General features: G+C 34.6%; 2 protein-coding genes across 4 annotated transcripts; one reads left to right on the top strand and one right to left on the bottom strand.

The window, feature by feature from the left end:
- The first annotated feature begins 980 nt into the window (after positions 1-980).
- Positions 981-6,434, top strand: LOC101739703 (voltage-dependent anion-selective channel). 3 transcript variants are annotated; one of them, XM_004931655.5, is made up of 6 exons: positions 981-1,348; positions 2,233-2,391; positions 2,498-2,661; positions 3,114-3,341; positions 5,090-5,298; positions 6,024-6,434. In XM_004931655.5, exons 2-6 carry the CDS (start codon positions 2,236-2,238, stop codon positions 6,113-6,115), a joined length of 849 nt encoding a protein of 282 aa, XP_004931712.1. In that variant the 5' UTR covers positions 981-1,348; positions 2,233-2,235; the 3' UTR covers positions 6,116-6,434. The 3 variants fall into 3 exon arrangements, with proteins under 3 accessions (XP_004931712.1, XP_062532617.1, XP_021207303.1); XM_021351628.2 differs by having other exon boundaries at positions 1,014-1,348; positions 2,216-2,391; XM_062676633.1 differs by having other exon boundaries at positions 998-1,348; positions 5,090-6,434.
- A 1,033-nt stretch (positions 6,435-7,467) lies between these two features.
- LOC101740208 (COP9 signalosome complex subunit 4) lies at positions 7,468-14,497 on the bottom strand. The gene is made up of 9 exons (XM_038020532.2): positions 14,157-14,497; positions 13,417-13,496; positions 12,955-13,106; positions 12,143-12,246; positions 11,371-11,556; positions 10,222-10,340; positions 9,034-9,188; positions 8,277-8,493; positions 7,468-7,648 (listed from the first exon to the last, which is right to left on the bottom strand). The coding sequence occupies exons 1-9, from the start codon at positions 14,237-14,239 to the stop codon at positions 7,515-7,517; spliced, it is 1,230 nt and encodes a 409-aa protein (XP_037876460.1). The 5' UTR covers positions 14,240-14,497; the 3' UTR covers positions 7,468-7,514.
- Between the last annotated feature and the right edge of the window lie 1,104 nt (positions 14,498-15,601).

Below are 15,601 nucleotides of genomic sequence, written 5' to 3'. Positions count from 1 at the left end.
CTCTTAGGTTTATGGCATTTCTCTAATTATTTCATAAGTAGATCAAAAAAATATTGAAAACTTCAACAAACTTCAACAATACTTCAACAAAAAAATGTCAGTGAATTTAATGAAACGGCCAATTAGTCGTTAACGTACGATTAGCGCGGTTTTAATAAATTCAGTTATTTTTAATGATATTGAATATTAACAAGCACATTGAAATTTCAGTGATTTTTAATTATTTTTAAGAATATTTTTTCGTGTTAAAAATTAAATGATACTATTCATTACCATTCAATAGGAGATAGTTATGATACTTGCATCTATATATATAAAAATTAATTAGATGGGTGGACGAGCTCACAGCCCACCTGGGGTTAAGTGGTTACTGGAGCCCATGGACATTTACAACGTAAATGCGCCACCCACCTTGATATATAAGTTCTAAGGTCTCATGTATAGTTACAACGGCTGCCCCACCCTTCAAACCGAAACGCATTACTGCTTCACGGCAGAAATAAGCAGGGTGCTGGTTCCTACCCGCGCGAACTCACTAGAGGTCCTACCACCAGTAATTACGCAAATTATAATTTTGCGGGTTTGATTTTTATTACACGATATTATTCCTTCACCGTGGAAGTCAATCGTGAACCATCGTTGAATACGTATTTTATTAGAAAAATTGGTACCCGCCTGAGATTCGAATACCCGTGCATCGCTCAACACATATCCACTGGAAATCTTATCCTTTAGGCTACGACGACTTCAAAGTATGTTTAATAAATATGTTTTAGGTTCAGGTCAATAAATCTATTAGTCTAAAAATTCCCACCATTGTACAGGAAAATTATTCCATTTAAAGTAATCTCGTTTCATTTTATTCAATTTTTAATACCATAAGTAACTATTTCAAGTCAAACCACATTCATTTCATTCCGTTCCAATTTACTTTTGTAAAGTATGAAAAATGGCTAAAAGACCAGAGTTCCGGCTGTTTGAGAATAAAAAATAAGAAGAGGAAAAGACGTCACACTGCCATTCGCGCTTTTAGTCATTTTACTACTTTTAATATTATTCTGTAAATTAGTGTAAATTTATCTATTGCATATTTATTGTTTATTACATTAATAAACTAGTTCCACAATTTTGGGTATTTGATTAACAAGAACACTGAAGAGTATTTTAATATCTGAAGTAAATGATCACAGATTTTCTAAAACGCTAGTTCCGGCGCGATGCGCCCTCTTGTGACTTGCTGACATAATCAAAATTGTCTTGTGGTGGGCAGTGCAAAGATTGGTCGCGCGCGCCAATTTGCGTGGAATTCTCTGTGAAATAATACCAATTTGTGAATTTATAAAACACAGTAAGTATCTACGTGAAAGATAAAAACGATCAATCTATGTTTACAAGATCAACCAAATTGTAAACTGCAATTAGGCGTCTTGGTGGTCATAGCCGGTTCTAACTAGGAAGTATCGACGTCATGTTACGGTCATTTTAAAGACTAATACTTATAATAGAGTTCTCAGTGCATGCAAAAATATTTTAAGTTGCCAATTTAAAGTTATTTGTATTTCCATTTTCCTAATTATATTAATGGTTCGTAAATCTCATGACATTGGTTTCTTGGTTATTTGACGCATGTGATTTCAACCTTTGAAATTTGGCTTGGAAATCTTGAGACGAAGGTCAAGTTTAAGGCCAATGAACTTGCAAGTACTTCATTTTGCTTACATATTATACATATATATGTATGCTTATTAGAATAATTCATTCCTTCTTAGCATGACTGTGTTATGTAATAAGTCAACTAAAAATGTTGGATTAATATTTTTCGAAACCTTTGGCCCTGACACAGCTGGCAGTCGTTATTAGCATGACAGTAGTGGTTAGATAAAAATGAATGTAAATCAAGAAACATGATCTTTCGTAATTCTGAATAAAATCATCAAACTAACACAGTCTCACATTCAGAATATCAGACCTGAAAAACCAGGGCAAATGCCCGAAAATAGTCTTATTTAGAAAGTACAGAATTACAACCCTAACTTCTTGTAGATCAGCAAATATTCTGTCCCCTTATGATGATTTGAAAAAACACTCAAATCCAACATCAAAATCAGGAAGCCTACTCTTATAAAACCCAGGAAGCTTATAAAAAGTATTTGGCCTAGATTCTGCCCTTGTCTTAGATTATTATTTTGATAATTTAATTCTATCTTATATTTAGATACCTCTTGATTATAGGACATGGCTCCCCCATATTATGCTGACCTTGGAAAGAAGGCCAATGATGTCTTCAGCAAGGGCTATCACTTTGGTGTTTTCAAACTCGACCTGAAGACCAAGAGCGAGTCTGGTGTTGAATTCACCAGCGGAATCACCTCCAACCAGGAAAGCGGAAAGGTAAGAATGAAGATGTGAAATCAGTGATTTATGTTTAAAAATGAAGTAGCTTGGTTTTAGATTTACAAAAATGATGATCTAATGATGATTTATAAATTTCTTTTAGGTTTTTGGCAGCCTTTCCTCCAAATTTGCAGTGAAAGACTATGGCTTGACTTTCACAGAGAAGTGGAACACAGACAATACATTAGCTACTGACATCACAATCCAGGACAAGATTGCTGCTGGCCTTAAAGTCACCCTTGAAGGCACTTTTGCCCCACAGACTGGGTAAGCTTTGATATGTATTGAAATAAATAAAAAGTTCATTTTTGAAACAATGATTCCTCTGAGAATTGTACATTCGCATTTCTGAGTCATCACTTTATTTTGATAGGGTAACTGGGCCACAGACTAAATATAAACAGTAAACATGCTGGTTCCAAAAAAAGCTATGGAAATAATTACTGCAAGGATTAATTTATTGGGTTTGCTTTTTTTTTCGTATTTGATAAGATAAACAATTGAATGCCTTAATTCTGTCACAATGTGTCTGTGTTGGGTTGACATAGCAACAAAACAATTAAGTAATGACAGTAAATTGAAGCTATTACCACAATATACTGATAATGGATTATAACACATTATAGTATATACTAGATTTCAATGTTAAAGCCACAATGAATGTAGAATAGCATTATCCTTCTGTCCATATTAAAATAAAAAATAATTTTGATTTGTAGAACTAAAACTGGAAAATTGAAGACCTCATTCACCAATGACACAGTAGCAGTGAACACTAACTTGGATCTGGACTTGGCCGGTCCAGTTGTAGACGTTGCAGCAGTACTAAACTACCAGGGTTGGCTGGCTGGTGTACACACCCAGTTTGATACACAAAAAGCAAAGTTCTCCAAGAACAACTTTGCTCTAGGTTACCAATCTGGTGACTTTGCTCTCCACACAAACGTGTAAGTAATCACAAATTATATTGGTTTTTTTTTTAATATTGAGTAATTTTCGGACAGTACTTTGTTCTGCCCCTGACATTGTCGACGTCCATGAGCAATGGTAACCACTAACTATCAGGTGGGCTATATGCCTTAGCTACATAAAAGGGCAATAAAAGTGGTTTGTTTAGTTTTTTTTTTCAGGCAAAATAAATAAAATAAAAAATGTTAAAATGATCAGGTAAATAATCAAAGCTGCAGCTTGTTAACATAATCTGGAGATTGGTTTCAATGATTCAAATTGATTAAATTCATAAACTCTGTAAAATATGAAATATTCAAGGTATAGCTATTGGAAAATGTCTTATCTTTAACAGAGAAGATGGTTTGTGCTTATATGTATATGTATTATCTATATAAATATTTTTACAAAAAACAAATGTCGCCAGATGTGTGAATATTAAAATCTGTTTTATATTCTAATAACCAAAAAGGTCAGAAATATTAGATTAGGTAGATGAAAACAAGTCAATGCTAGAATAAATCAAAAAAGTTAGTTTTACTAGTGTATAATTTGTACAATTTACCTGCCATGGAAGAAAATGTTGTCAATGTTTTACATAATAAAAAATTGACAAAATATAAATAAATAAGGCCGCAATTTGCGACGTAACACAGGAAAGTATCGATTACTTAGAAGTTTGGTTGCATAATCCTATAATTGTTCTAGATTGAGTCGGCAAGGATGTCCCGTTGTTATATTAACCACTTCAATGCGGTGCGGCCGTGTGTGGCATTGACCTTAATACTTAACTCTTCATATTTCGCATGATTCAACTTGACATTAACAGGATAATATAATATATAGCTGGCCTTTCAAATACTCACGCATTCCGATATACGTGAATTAAAAAACAAATAGCGCGTTATGTTCTATTTTAAATAGGTATTTGCTCTTTGTTTGTTGTTGAAACATAGAAAAACAATTTATAATTAGGCGAAAGGTGTGACGTAAAATTTTTAATCTCTTGGCGTGCGAATAATATATGCGACAATATGCCATTGTAATAGTATGCATATTATCTACCTATCTTATCTAGATTAAATGAAACTACCAGTTATTGTTAATATTTTTATTATTATTGAAGATTATGATTTAAAAAACACTTCATGAATGACTATCGTGATCCGATGACTGCATCGCGACAGGAGTAGGCAGGCGGTGGTAACAACTCGTGTGTGTTATACGCCCAAGCATCAGTAATTCCGAAACAGCCTGACCTTTTTGGTTTGAGCCGTATTTCCGGAACAGTCGCAGTGACCTTATATATTGAAGACGCTATTCCTGCATCGTCGAAGCCGTTCGCGAAGCTACGGTTATAAATTCACATTTCCTTAAAATTACCTGCGAAATTTGATCACCGGCTTAGTCGCAACGCTGGTTATGACTACACTCGACGTTTTATCTCTAAGGCCACCACGACTTCAAAATTCGTAATTTTTTTTTTTGTATTGTTGAGTGGAATAGGTCACAGCCCACCTGGTGTTAAGTAGTTACCGGAGCCCATAGACATCTACAACGTAAATTCCGCCACTATCTTAAAATATAATTTCTCAGTATAGTTCAACGTCTGCCCCTTCCTTCAAACCGAAACACTTTACTGCTTCACGGCAAAAATAGGCAGGGTCGTGATACTTACCCCTGCGGACTCACAATACATCCTACCACCAGTGATTTAGCGTAACATTAATGAAAATTATTTTCACAGAGACAATGGTAAAGATTTCGGCGGTTCAATCTACCAGAAGGTATCTGACAAGCTGGACTGCGGCGTCAGCATGAAGTGGACGGCGGGTTCGGCCGACACATTATTCGGAGTTGGAGCGAAGTACGCGCTGGACCAAGACGCGTCTCTGCACGCCAAGATCAACAACAAGTCCCTCATCGGTCTTGGTTACCAACAGAAACTACGCCCAGGTCAATATTCTTCTATACTAATGAAATATAATACTATAAATCTACAGCTGTTTTTACGGATGTTCCGTTATAACCACTGGACCATGCATCCGATTGACTTGAAACTTGGTATCCATGTAGAAAATGTACTTAATGGATAGGGTAATATTTATATGAATGTTGGACTTCCTACACCAGTTGCGGGGGACGTTAATGATGAGAATCTTTGTGGGAGTGAGAAATAATAATGTTAATTTAAATACCCAGCAAAGCGAAGAGGTACAGCTAGTTATCTTATATGTACAATCATTAGGTTTCCGAAAGTTTCATATAATAGTCCTATGATAAAAAATAATCTGTAATTTGCATTTTTACATTGAAAGTGTTTATTTTGTGCAAAACTCCATAAATGACAAGATAACAAAGTAGAATCTCATGACATTCGGCCCATTTTACGTAACTGTTTTATCAACTCATCAATCATGCTCAGACAGAAAATAACCTGGACTTACGCAGATCACGCATTGCTCTATTTTTTTAAGGCACGATTGTCTTATCTCTTATCGGAATGTCTTCCGATCTGTGAAGATTTTACGTAAGTTTGTGAACGCGTAACACGATTATCTCGTTCTCGTGATATTTTTTTTCAATAACATTTCATTTTTTGTAAATTGGAAAGTCATTATGAAGTGATTTATGAGGCAATTAATTGCATATTTAATATTCATAGTACATGTTATTTACAGGCGTAACCCTTACATTGTCTGCTGCCATCGATGGACAGAACTTCAATGCAGGTGGCCACAAGGTTGGCGTTGCCCTCGAACTCGAGCCCTAGAAAATATAACCAAACCTACTCTTGTAGATAAATACATACTGTTGTCACAACCAAACAGCGTGTATAGAGAATCAATCAGTATCGTAGAAATTACGTGTATAGTGCCCGGAGCGTTCAAAACGCAATATTCCTTTCCTGCTTTCCTAAGAATGCTGTGAGACTATTTCATTAGCTTTTCCTAAATGTTTGTAAACAATTCGCGTCAAAATATAGTCTCACTCGACTTTTAATTAATAAATCTTGTAAATAAGCACCTGTGGTGTGATATATAATTGATTGAATGATAATAAAAATGAATAGTCTGTTTTAATCAACAAAATTTTGTTTTATTTATCTGTTAAACCCTTAAACCCCATATTTGTCCTGTACCTCAAAGTAAGAAAAATGTTGTGATATATTACCCCTTATTATTTTATTTTATTCTGTTAAGATTGTTTTAATAAAGTCTTTTATGAAGATGATATCCTTGTTTTATACAGATTAATACCTATTATTTTGGTTACCTCTAAACAAATATGATTTACATGATAACAAATACCTGTATAAAAATAATCCATCTTACATGTCGTAGGGCAATCGGATTATTGCAAAATTTGTAGGACGACTTCAAAGGGACTGGATTATTGACTGACGGGACTAAATGTAAGGCAGTTTTTCGCAAACGAGCAATTTTTTGTTGTTTGCAAAAAGAAACTTATTTAGGACAATCAAAACGCGAACTCCGACCAATTGACTAATTAAAATGATTGTTTATAAAATCATTAGTTTTGATTGGTTAGGTACATAAATTGGATTGATATTATATTAAAGCAATAATTAAGTTAATACTAACTAGATGATGTTTTTTTTTTGATAACGCCATCTTGCGTCTTTAAAGCGGTTGGTTAGTTGCCCTCAATTAAGAAAAATAGTATTATTATTCGCCAATAGATGTCGGGTAAAGTTGATTATTGAAAACACGAATAAAACATTTTCTGAAAATAAATCGTAGTTAGATCGATTAATCGCCCCCGAAATCCCCTGTTTACTAAATTTTATGAAAATCGTTGGAGCTGTTTCCGAGATTCAGATTATATATATATACAAAAAATGCTCGTATAAAGGTATAAGATATTGAACTGCTCTTCACATGGGTGAACGAGCGAGGTTTTTTTTAATAGATAGAGTGATTGAAGAGGAAGGTTTATATGTATAATAAAATTCAATAAATAGTGGAGAAATCAATAATAAATTACAATTTACGAAGCGAAGCGAGGGGGTCGCGAGTAAAATATAAAATATGAAATTTATGTGCGATTATTATATTATGGATGACTCGGGTCAAAAAGGTACTTAGAAAAGAAAAGACTTAATTTAAGATAATTATTTAATCTATGCTGTTTGAAAGTATAAAATACAATTATTGAATCATTTCTTCCTCCACGACTTTGGCCATCCACTCTGGTTCTGCGGAAGCTATCTTCTCAATCAGACTATTTACTTGATAACATAAGCTTTGTATTTGTTTGTCCCATTGAGGCAATATTTCTCGAGCTGAAATATTATCATTTTATGTTAAATAAATATATGCCCTAATATTTCGTTTTCTTCGCGCCTTTAACTGTGAACATGCCTATTCCTTATTAATAATTCACCTAGTATATTGAATACTGAATTGCTATATGATATTTCTGCTAATAATGGAATTGAGACTTAGAATTAAATGTCGAAGTTTGGCCGGTAGTATTAATAATAAGAGATTATTGTCAGAGAACTGGTGATAGGACCTTTTGAGAGCCGCGCGTGGGTAGATACTACCACCCTGCTTATTTCTGCCGTGAAGCAGTAATGCGTTTCGGTTTGAAGGGTGGGGCAGCCGTTGTAACTATACTTGAGACCTTAGAACTTATATCTCAAGGTGGGTGGCGCATTTACGTTGTAGATGTCTATGGGCTCCAGTAACTACTTAACACCAGGTGGGCTATGAGCTCGTCCACCCATATAAGCAATAAAAAAAATATTTGCCGCGAAGTATACATGGCCTTTAATTTTGAATAGTATGATAGGCAAAGATAATTCCATTGGACTTCAGCTTAGACATCATGATGTGTCCCCCGATTCAAGTGTGGTATAGGCGTAGTCTGCAACATAAATGCTAACAAAATTCAGTTCTTATACTTACTTTCAAAATGTACAATGGAGCTGATCTGGTCGATGTACCCGTTCATGCGACCCTCGCTGATCATGTGGCTCGCTATTCGTTCCGCTTTAGCCGGCGGCGTTTCTAGTAGCGCACCTAATTCTTCGAATGTTATATTGTTGTAGAGCTTGCTCGCTGACAGCAGATTGTGTTCGAAAACCGCTCGGTCGAGGATCGTAGACCCGTCGGGTGTGGTCGCCTGTTACATTTAAATTAATCATCAGTGAATCCTCTATCATTTCAATCAACAACATAATTATTACAAATAGATCAAGACGCGGTCATAACCTGGTAGGCACATACTTAGACTGCCTAGTTAAGAACGTACAAAGTATAAAAACACTGCACAGTAATTAATAAAAAGTGGCTTTTGATCTCAATTTTTCATGGTTGATGACAAAATTCGTATTTTATAATACCCGTTTACATTATTTGGTAATTATTGAACCGTGAAAATTACATGAACAGGGTAGAATTTAGTTTCCTATTTATTATTCCAAACTAATATGGAGATAACACGCTTAAAATTTCGGTATCAAAAACCTGCAAACTTAGACAGCAAAAAAATTATAATCAATCAAATTAACATTTTTTTTTAAGGTTTTCAGTCATGCTTCTATTCATCTATTATAACTTATATATTTATGCCTTTTTTAATGTCAATTTCCCAAATTTGCGGACCGTCAAAACTCGGCCCCGTGTCCGAACAAAAAAAAAATGTAATATGTCCTAACTTAACCTTTTGATGTGTCTGCATGAGGGATTCGAACTCCTGCAATTCTGACCGTCGAATTATACGATCTAAATACATTTTCTCTAGAATAGAATACGCCGGCAGCTGTTGGCACCGCTCATCTTTGAACAATGTTGCTAGCATTCTGGATCTCTGTTGTCCTGTAACATTTTAGATAAAAGACATTACTTTTTAATACGCTTTTATTAGCTTCAGACGTATGTAGGTATGTTAGTATGTAACGGAATCTTTGAACATGATATTGACCCCCTTGAAAACGTCGGATTAACTCGAAATTTGGTATACTTATTAATTAAGGACCGATGACAATTCGATATTTAAAAAAAAATTGAATTAAATTGTAATTCAACTAAAAAATGAAAAATAAATAATAGTTTAAAAAAACTAAACAAATACGCTTTTATAGAAAAACATTTTACACGCTTTTTTTTACAATAAAATTATTGATATTGATATATAATTATTGATATATAAATTATTGATTATTATTAATAAAACATTTTTTCTTACACTATGTTTAATTCAAATTTCTTAAAATGTATTTTCTATTTTTTTGTTGGATTTTCTATAAAAGCGTGTTTTGTTAGTTTTTTTTAATTATTTAAATATTAAATTTAAAATAAATTTAAATTACTTTGACGAATATTAACTACTCCTACAGCTGCTCCTATTTCTCACTAGTATAGGAAAAGCCTGCGCATAGAAAATCCCACCACTCTACCTTGATCTACCGCGATATAATCACGCGTTCCAGTTAGGGAGAATTTTTGATACATTCCTGCTACGCTGTGAGAGTGTCCTAATGTTATGTGGGCGCTTATTAATGAAAGATTAATGTATTCGAAAACTGTAAAGTATTTTTGAGGTGTTGATTAAATTATCATTCGGTAAATAAAGATAACTCTAACAAAGCACCATAAAATTGTTGACACTGGTATGACTACTTAACAGTAGAAATGGATATTAAAAAGACTAGCATGTCTAATGAAATGAAAAAAAATGCACCATTTTTTATGTAGTGACTTAGACTTAGACTGTAGTGACTTAAATGTTCTGATCTGAAGCTGTGGTCTTATTACAAAAATATTGTGTAATATAATCAATGTGTCAATGTCTTATCGATTTTCTATTTTTGCAGCCCAACAATCTTAGCATTACATTGAAATCAATTACCAGCAGATGCCAACACGGTGCATATAAGGGCATTCCTGAGGCACGTCATCCGCTCGTCCTCGTGGATAATGTTACGATATGACAATTCATTGTACCTTTGAGCCGCTTCGATGAATTTCCTAAAACAAACCAATTTTTATTTCTTTTTGTTTATGTTGCAATGTCGAGAATTGCGAATGTCTCACTTTTTTTTTTCCTACCTAATCTGATAGCCTTGAGAGGCTATTTCAACGTAACCTTAACTAGTAGGTGAGCTGACGGGGCTCAAACCTGACGACGTTGCTAACACGAACCCTAGCAAGAGCAGTGCTTAGCAGAATCTACCACGGTGTCGGAAACGCGACCCACTGAGAAGATCCGGCGAGAAACTCAGTGGGCTGTGTCTGAGGGTTAATTTACTCGTCGAGCCCTTCGTCGCAAGCGACGGGTTCGACGCGTTCCCGCTTGAATGCCTTGAGACACGAAATTAAAGTCTCAGTTGTTAATAACGTTTCACCCTTTCAGCTGGACATAGTTGCATCGCTTCGATGATAGATTTTGCGAATGTAGTGTTCGCTCAGTGACCAGTACCTAAACTACTCCCACAAAATTTTACAATTTCTCTTTTTAGGTTAACCCTCGAAGCTAAGGTGAGCAATGTGGATCTTCACAATGATCTGGGTGTCGAACGCATTGGTAAGTACACCGCGCGCCTTATCCTTTAGATCACGACTTTTTTTATTGCATATTTGAATGGACGAGCTCACAGCCCACCTGGTGTTAAGTGGTTACCGTAGTCCATTAACATCTACAACATAAATGCGCCACCCACCTTGATATATAAGTTCTAAGGTCTGAACTATAGTTACAACGGCTGCCCCGACCTTCAAACCGAAACGCATTACTACTTCACGGCAGAAATAGGCAGGGTGGTGGTACCTACTCGCGCGGACTCACAAGAGGTCCTACCATCAGTAAAAACTTCTTGCAATACCTTCATATTTATGAATTTCTGTATTTAAAATTTATCAGATTGACTATTAAGAACTGTATTGGCATCATTTGAAACACAATAAAAACACGTCACATCTAAAGATTTAGAAGTAATGGCCCTTTTTTTTAAACCTAAATTGTTGCTGACAAAACTATTCAGCGGTATAAAATATATACCTTCTATAATCTAAAACTCTTGCATAGCAAACTTTGTAATATATCTGCAGTTGCTCGTTGGTTGTTTCGGCCTGTAGCAATGAGGCTCTGTTGACGAATGCCTCAGCTTGCACCGGATCGTCCACTTCAAGGTACAGTCTGGCTATCTTTAGGTACGTTTCCAGTTTGTAATCAACTGAATATTGTCTAAAAATGAAATTTTAAATATAATCAAGAGGTCATGTTCTTTTTTTATTTCATGGAAACATTTTCAACAAAAAAAGATATCCACTGTAATTTGTGTTACAAAATCTATAAACGTTTTATGTATAAGCTAGTGCAATTAAATTTTTCATATTGGAGTTGTTTAAAAGGTATAATATAAAACTCAACATAGCAGTGGTATGTACTACATACCCAGATAAACTGCTCCCCTTCATGGATTGGGGTTTAAAATACCAACTACTTCCTACTCCTGTTTCTACAGAACAGGGCTGTTCAGATTGCTATCAGAACTGATTTCATTCATGGGATGTAGAAATACTATGTTCACCCACAGTGCAGAGATACATACAATCTAATTTTGGAATGAGCTTCCCTGCAGTTTTTTCTGAGTGCTGTGACATGTTCTATTTCACAACAATATAAGGGGAGTCAGTGCTAGGGAGAGGGTTGGATATGCTCATTACATTGCTGACTTCCCTGAATAACTATGACCACTCACCATCAGGTCTGTCTGTAAAGGCAATAAAAATAATAATATTACTGTTTTGAAAGAAAATGAAAAGCATACTTCTGTCCAGTTTCCAATGGTATTCCAACTAAAACATTAGCAGCTTCCTTCCAGTTTTGATTTCGCTCGTAGATATCTGCTAAGTGCTGTCTGATACTGGCCACCTATGATAATGAAAGACTACAAATAAATTTTATATAACGTAACCTTTGTTAACTATAATTATACATTTTTACAGATGATTTATATTATTGTCAGGGTTAACATTTGTGTTCATAATTTAGGATTGGTCAAGATTTTTATAAAATACTAGCTGTCCCGGCAAACATTGTTTTGCCATATATAAGATTTCTAGGGAATTTCTAGTGTAGAAAAAAAAACTAATTTATTGTAAGTGTGTAAGGATGTGGTAAATGAGTGAAAGAGGCATGTAGCGCTGTGAACGTTGAGGGAATATATAATAAAAATAACAAAACCTCATTAAACCACATAATACCTCATTATAACAAAAAAAGTCCAAATAAAAAAAATATGTTAGTGGTGGACAACCCTAATCACTTAGGGGTATGAAAAATAGATAGTAGCCAATTCTCAGGCTTATTGAATATGCATAAAAAACTTCATGAGAATCGGTCAAGCAGTTTCGGAGGAGTATGGGATGAACATTGTGACACGAGAATTTTATATATTAGATGTTCTTTAATATTAACTTTTGAATAAAATCTAATAAAGATTTACAAATTTAGAATTATTAAGGTGTATTCTTCTGAGATTGAGATTAAGAATTTTTTTACTTCAAAGTATTTCATCAGATTTTATAAAGTAAATTTGGTTTTCCAATATGAAATTTCTGTATAATACATATATCTCACCTGTTCTTCAAATGAAATAACTCTGGGTTGTATAACATCAAGTGCAAAGTGGGAAACCTCCTGTGAAACATTATCAGCCAGCAGTGCTAAGTGTGTGCTCACATCTGTCAAGAGTTGCCTTGAAATCACTAGGCTCACATTTTCATTAACAACTGTGTGAGAAGAAAAAACTGACAATATTTATACTCTATTAGGAAAAAGAAAAGTACACCAAGAGTGTCATTATGGTTAATTTGGATGCTTGTAATAATTTTTTTGGATCCTGATTTCTTTTATGAATTTTGTGAAATGCCAATTTACCATTTCAATATTCTCCATTTTCTTTTGATAATTTTACCCAAAATTATGCTATGGTTTTACAGCTGTTTTAAGCAATTGTTTGCTGTATTTATCTGCTTATTTATTCCAACAGAAAGTAACATTAAATCAATAAGTTTAAATATAATAAAAAAATAAACTTACTCGCTTCTATGAATGCTTTCAATGACTCTGATAATTCTTGTTCTGTACTTTTTAGTATCTCCATAAGAACATTGCGATACCTGTAATGATTAATGTTAAGATCAACATTACAAGCCAGCCTCTTAGAGGGAGGATTGTAACAATAAAATAAAAAAATTATAATAAATAAAACTGTAATAATAACTGTAATGTAATGATGATGATGATGATATTGCATAGAAAGTATATTTTAATTTATATATTTTATTTTTCTATATTCTAATTTACCTACATATTATATTTCATATAATAATGAAAACATTATTTCATTGTTCGTTTTAGTTTGTTAAATTAGAAAGATTTGACAGATATACTTAAATTGAGGAAAATTTGCAGGATTTAAAGTATGATATGTTGAATGAAATTCTATGGTTTGAATTTGGATTATAAAATATATTTTTCAGGCAGAGCTGTGCCCACAGCCCACTCGGTGTTGTGTTTACCAAAGCCCATAGACATCACAACATGAATGGCGAAACCGATTTGGAAACATGTTTATATCCCAATAATTTAATGTTCTGATTTGAAGGTTCAGAGATCTGACCTATCCTCTCTAGTTATAAAATACAAATCACAAAATAGATTAATTTATAAATATTATTAGAGCCACTTTAAAATAAAGCTATACTATTATTCTTTGTAACTCATAATTCTTATGTTATTTTTAATAATAAAAGCAATTTCATTATGTAGGTACTAACTTTTCAGCTTGATCTTTATGCAAACCACCCGAATTTCTCAACTCGCTTAAGTACTGGCGAACACTTTGCAAATTGACGGGCATTTTAATTTCCTAATAGGCTGGATATACCTTAGCTAAAATAAGCTAATGATAATCGGCAGGTAAATATATTTTAGTCAAATTAATCCTGTGGTTAAATTAGATTATTATTTTTAATTGACGTCTTTATTTTTCGACTTGTTTACGGACAGCGGCAACTAGAATTTTTAGCTAAGTGTATAATCTATGCCACCACTGTTTTTTTAAATATTGTGTGACTTTTTGGCGGGAACGCGAGGAGTGAGTTGTGTGATTTGTTTTATTTTGTCTATTTATTGTTTCTTCAGGTTTAAATGTGTAATAACGATGGTTTATTAACTGTTTAATATCTGTGAAAGTGCAGAAATGTGAAAAAATGAAACAAAGCCACTAGACGTAACTTTTTTTTTTTTTATTGCCTTTGTAGGCAGACGAGCATACAGCCCACCTGATGGTGAGTGGTTACCGTCGCCCATGGACTTCAGCAATGCCAAGGGCAGAGCCAAGCCGCTGCCTACCGCTTAATACTCTCCACAAGCCTCGTTTGAAGAAGGACATGTCATAACGCTCGGGAAACACCGTGAAGGGGAGCTCATTCCATAGCCGGATGGTACGTGGCAAAAAAGATCTCTGGAAACGCACTGTGGATGACCGCAGTGGCTCCAGGTAGTATGGATGAACTCTACTCCGGTGGCGGGCGGTGCGATGGTAAAAACGAGACGTTGGTATCATCTCGAACAATTCTTCAGAGCACTCCCCATGGAACATGCGGTACAAAATACAGAGGGAACCGAAGTCCCTCCGCAGATCCAGAGGCTCCAAACGATCCGTGAGAATGGGATTATCGACAATCCGAACGGCTCTCTTCTGTATGGAGTCAAATGGAAGAAGCTGGTATTTGGGAGCCCCGGCCCAGAGATGTGAGCAGTACTCCACGCGAGGCCGGACTTGTGCTTTATAGAGCAAAAGTTTTTGTCCAGGTGTGAAGTACCGCTTGGCTCTGTTGAGGACTCCCAGCATTTTGGACGCCAACTTGGCTTTGCCTTCCAAATGACTCCGAAACTGGACATCAAAACTTCTCGGGATCCTTCAAAAAGTCCATTGAAAAAATCTCAGTAAATGACCACCATTTTACTGAGATTATATTTCATCCTATACCATCTCGTCTCATTTAATTTAATTTCATCCCAGTTGATTAATGTCTCAAATTAATCATCTTCATTTCATTTCACACAACTCACTGCTGTGTGATTTGTTTTATTTTGTCTATTTAGTGTTTCTTCAGGTTTAAATGTGTAATAACGATGGTTTATTAACTGTTTAATATCTGTGAAAGTGCACAAATGTAGGAATATGAAACAAAGCCACTAGACGTAACTTCTCGGG

Source organism: Bombyx mori, chromosome 3 (genome assembly GCF_030269925.1).
Source record: "Bombyx mori chromosome 3, ASM3026992v2".
Taxonomy (NCBI): domain Eukaryota; kingdom Metazoa; phylum Arthropoda; class Insecta; order Lepidoptera; family Bombycidae; genus Bombyx; species Bombyx mori.
The sequence above is the reverse complement of the archived record's forward strand: the minus strand, read 5'-3'. Positions and strand labels throughout refer to the sequence as shown.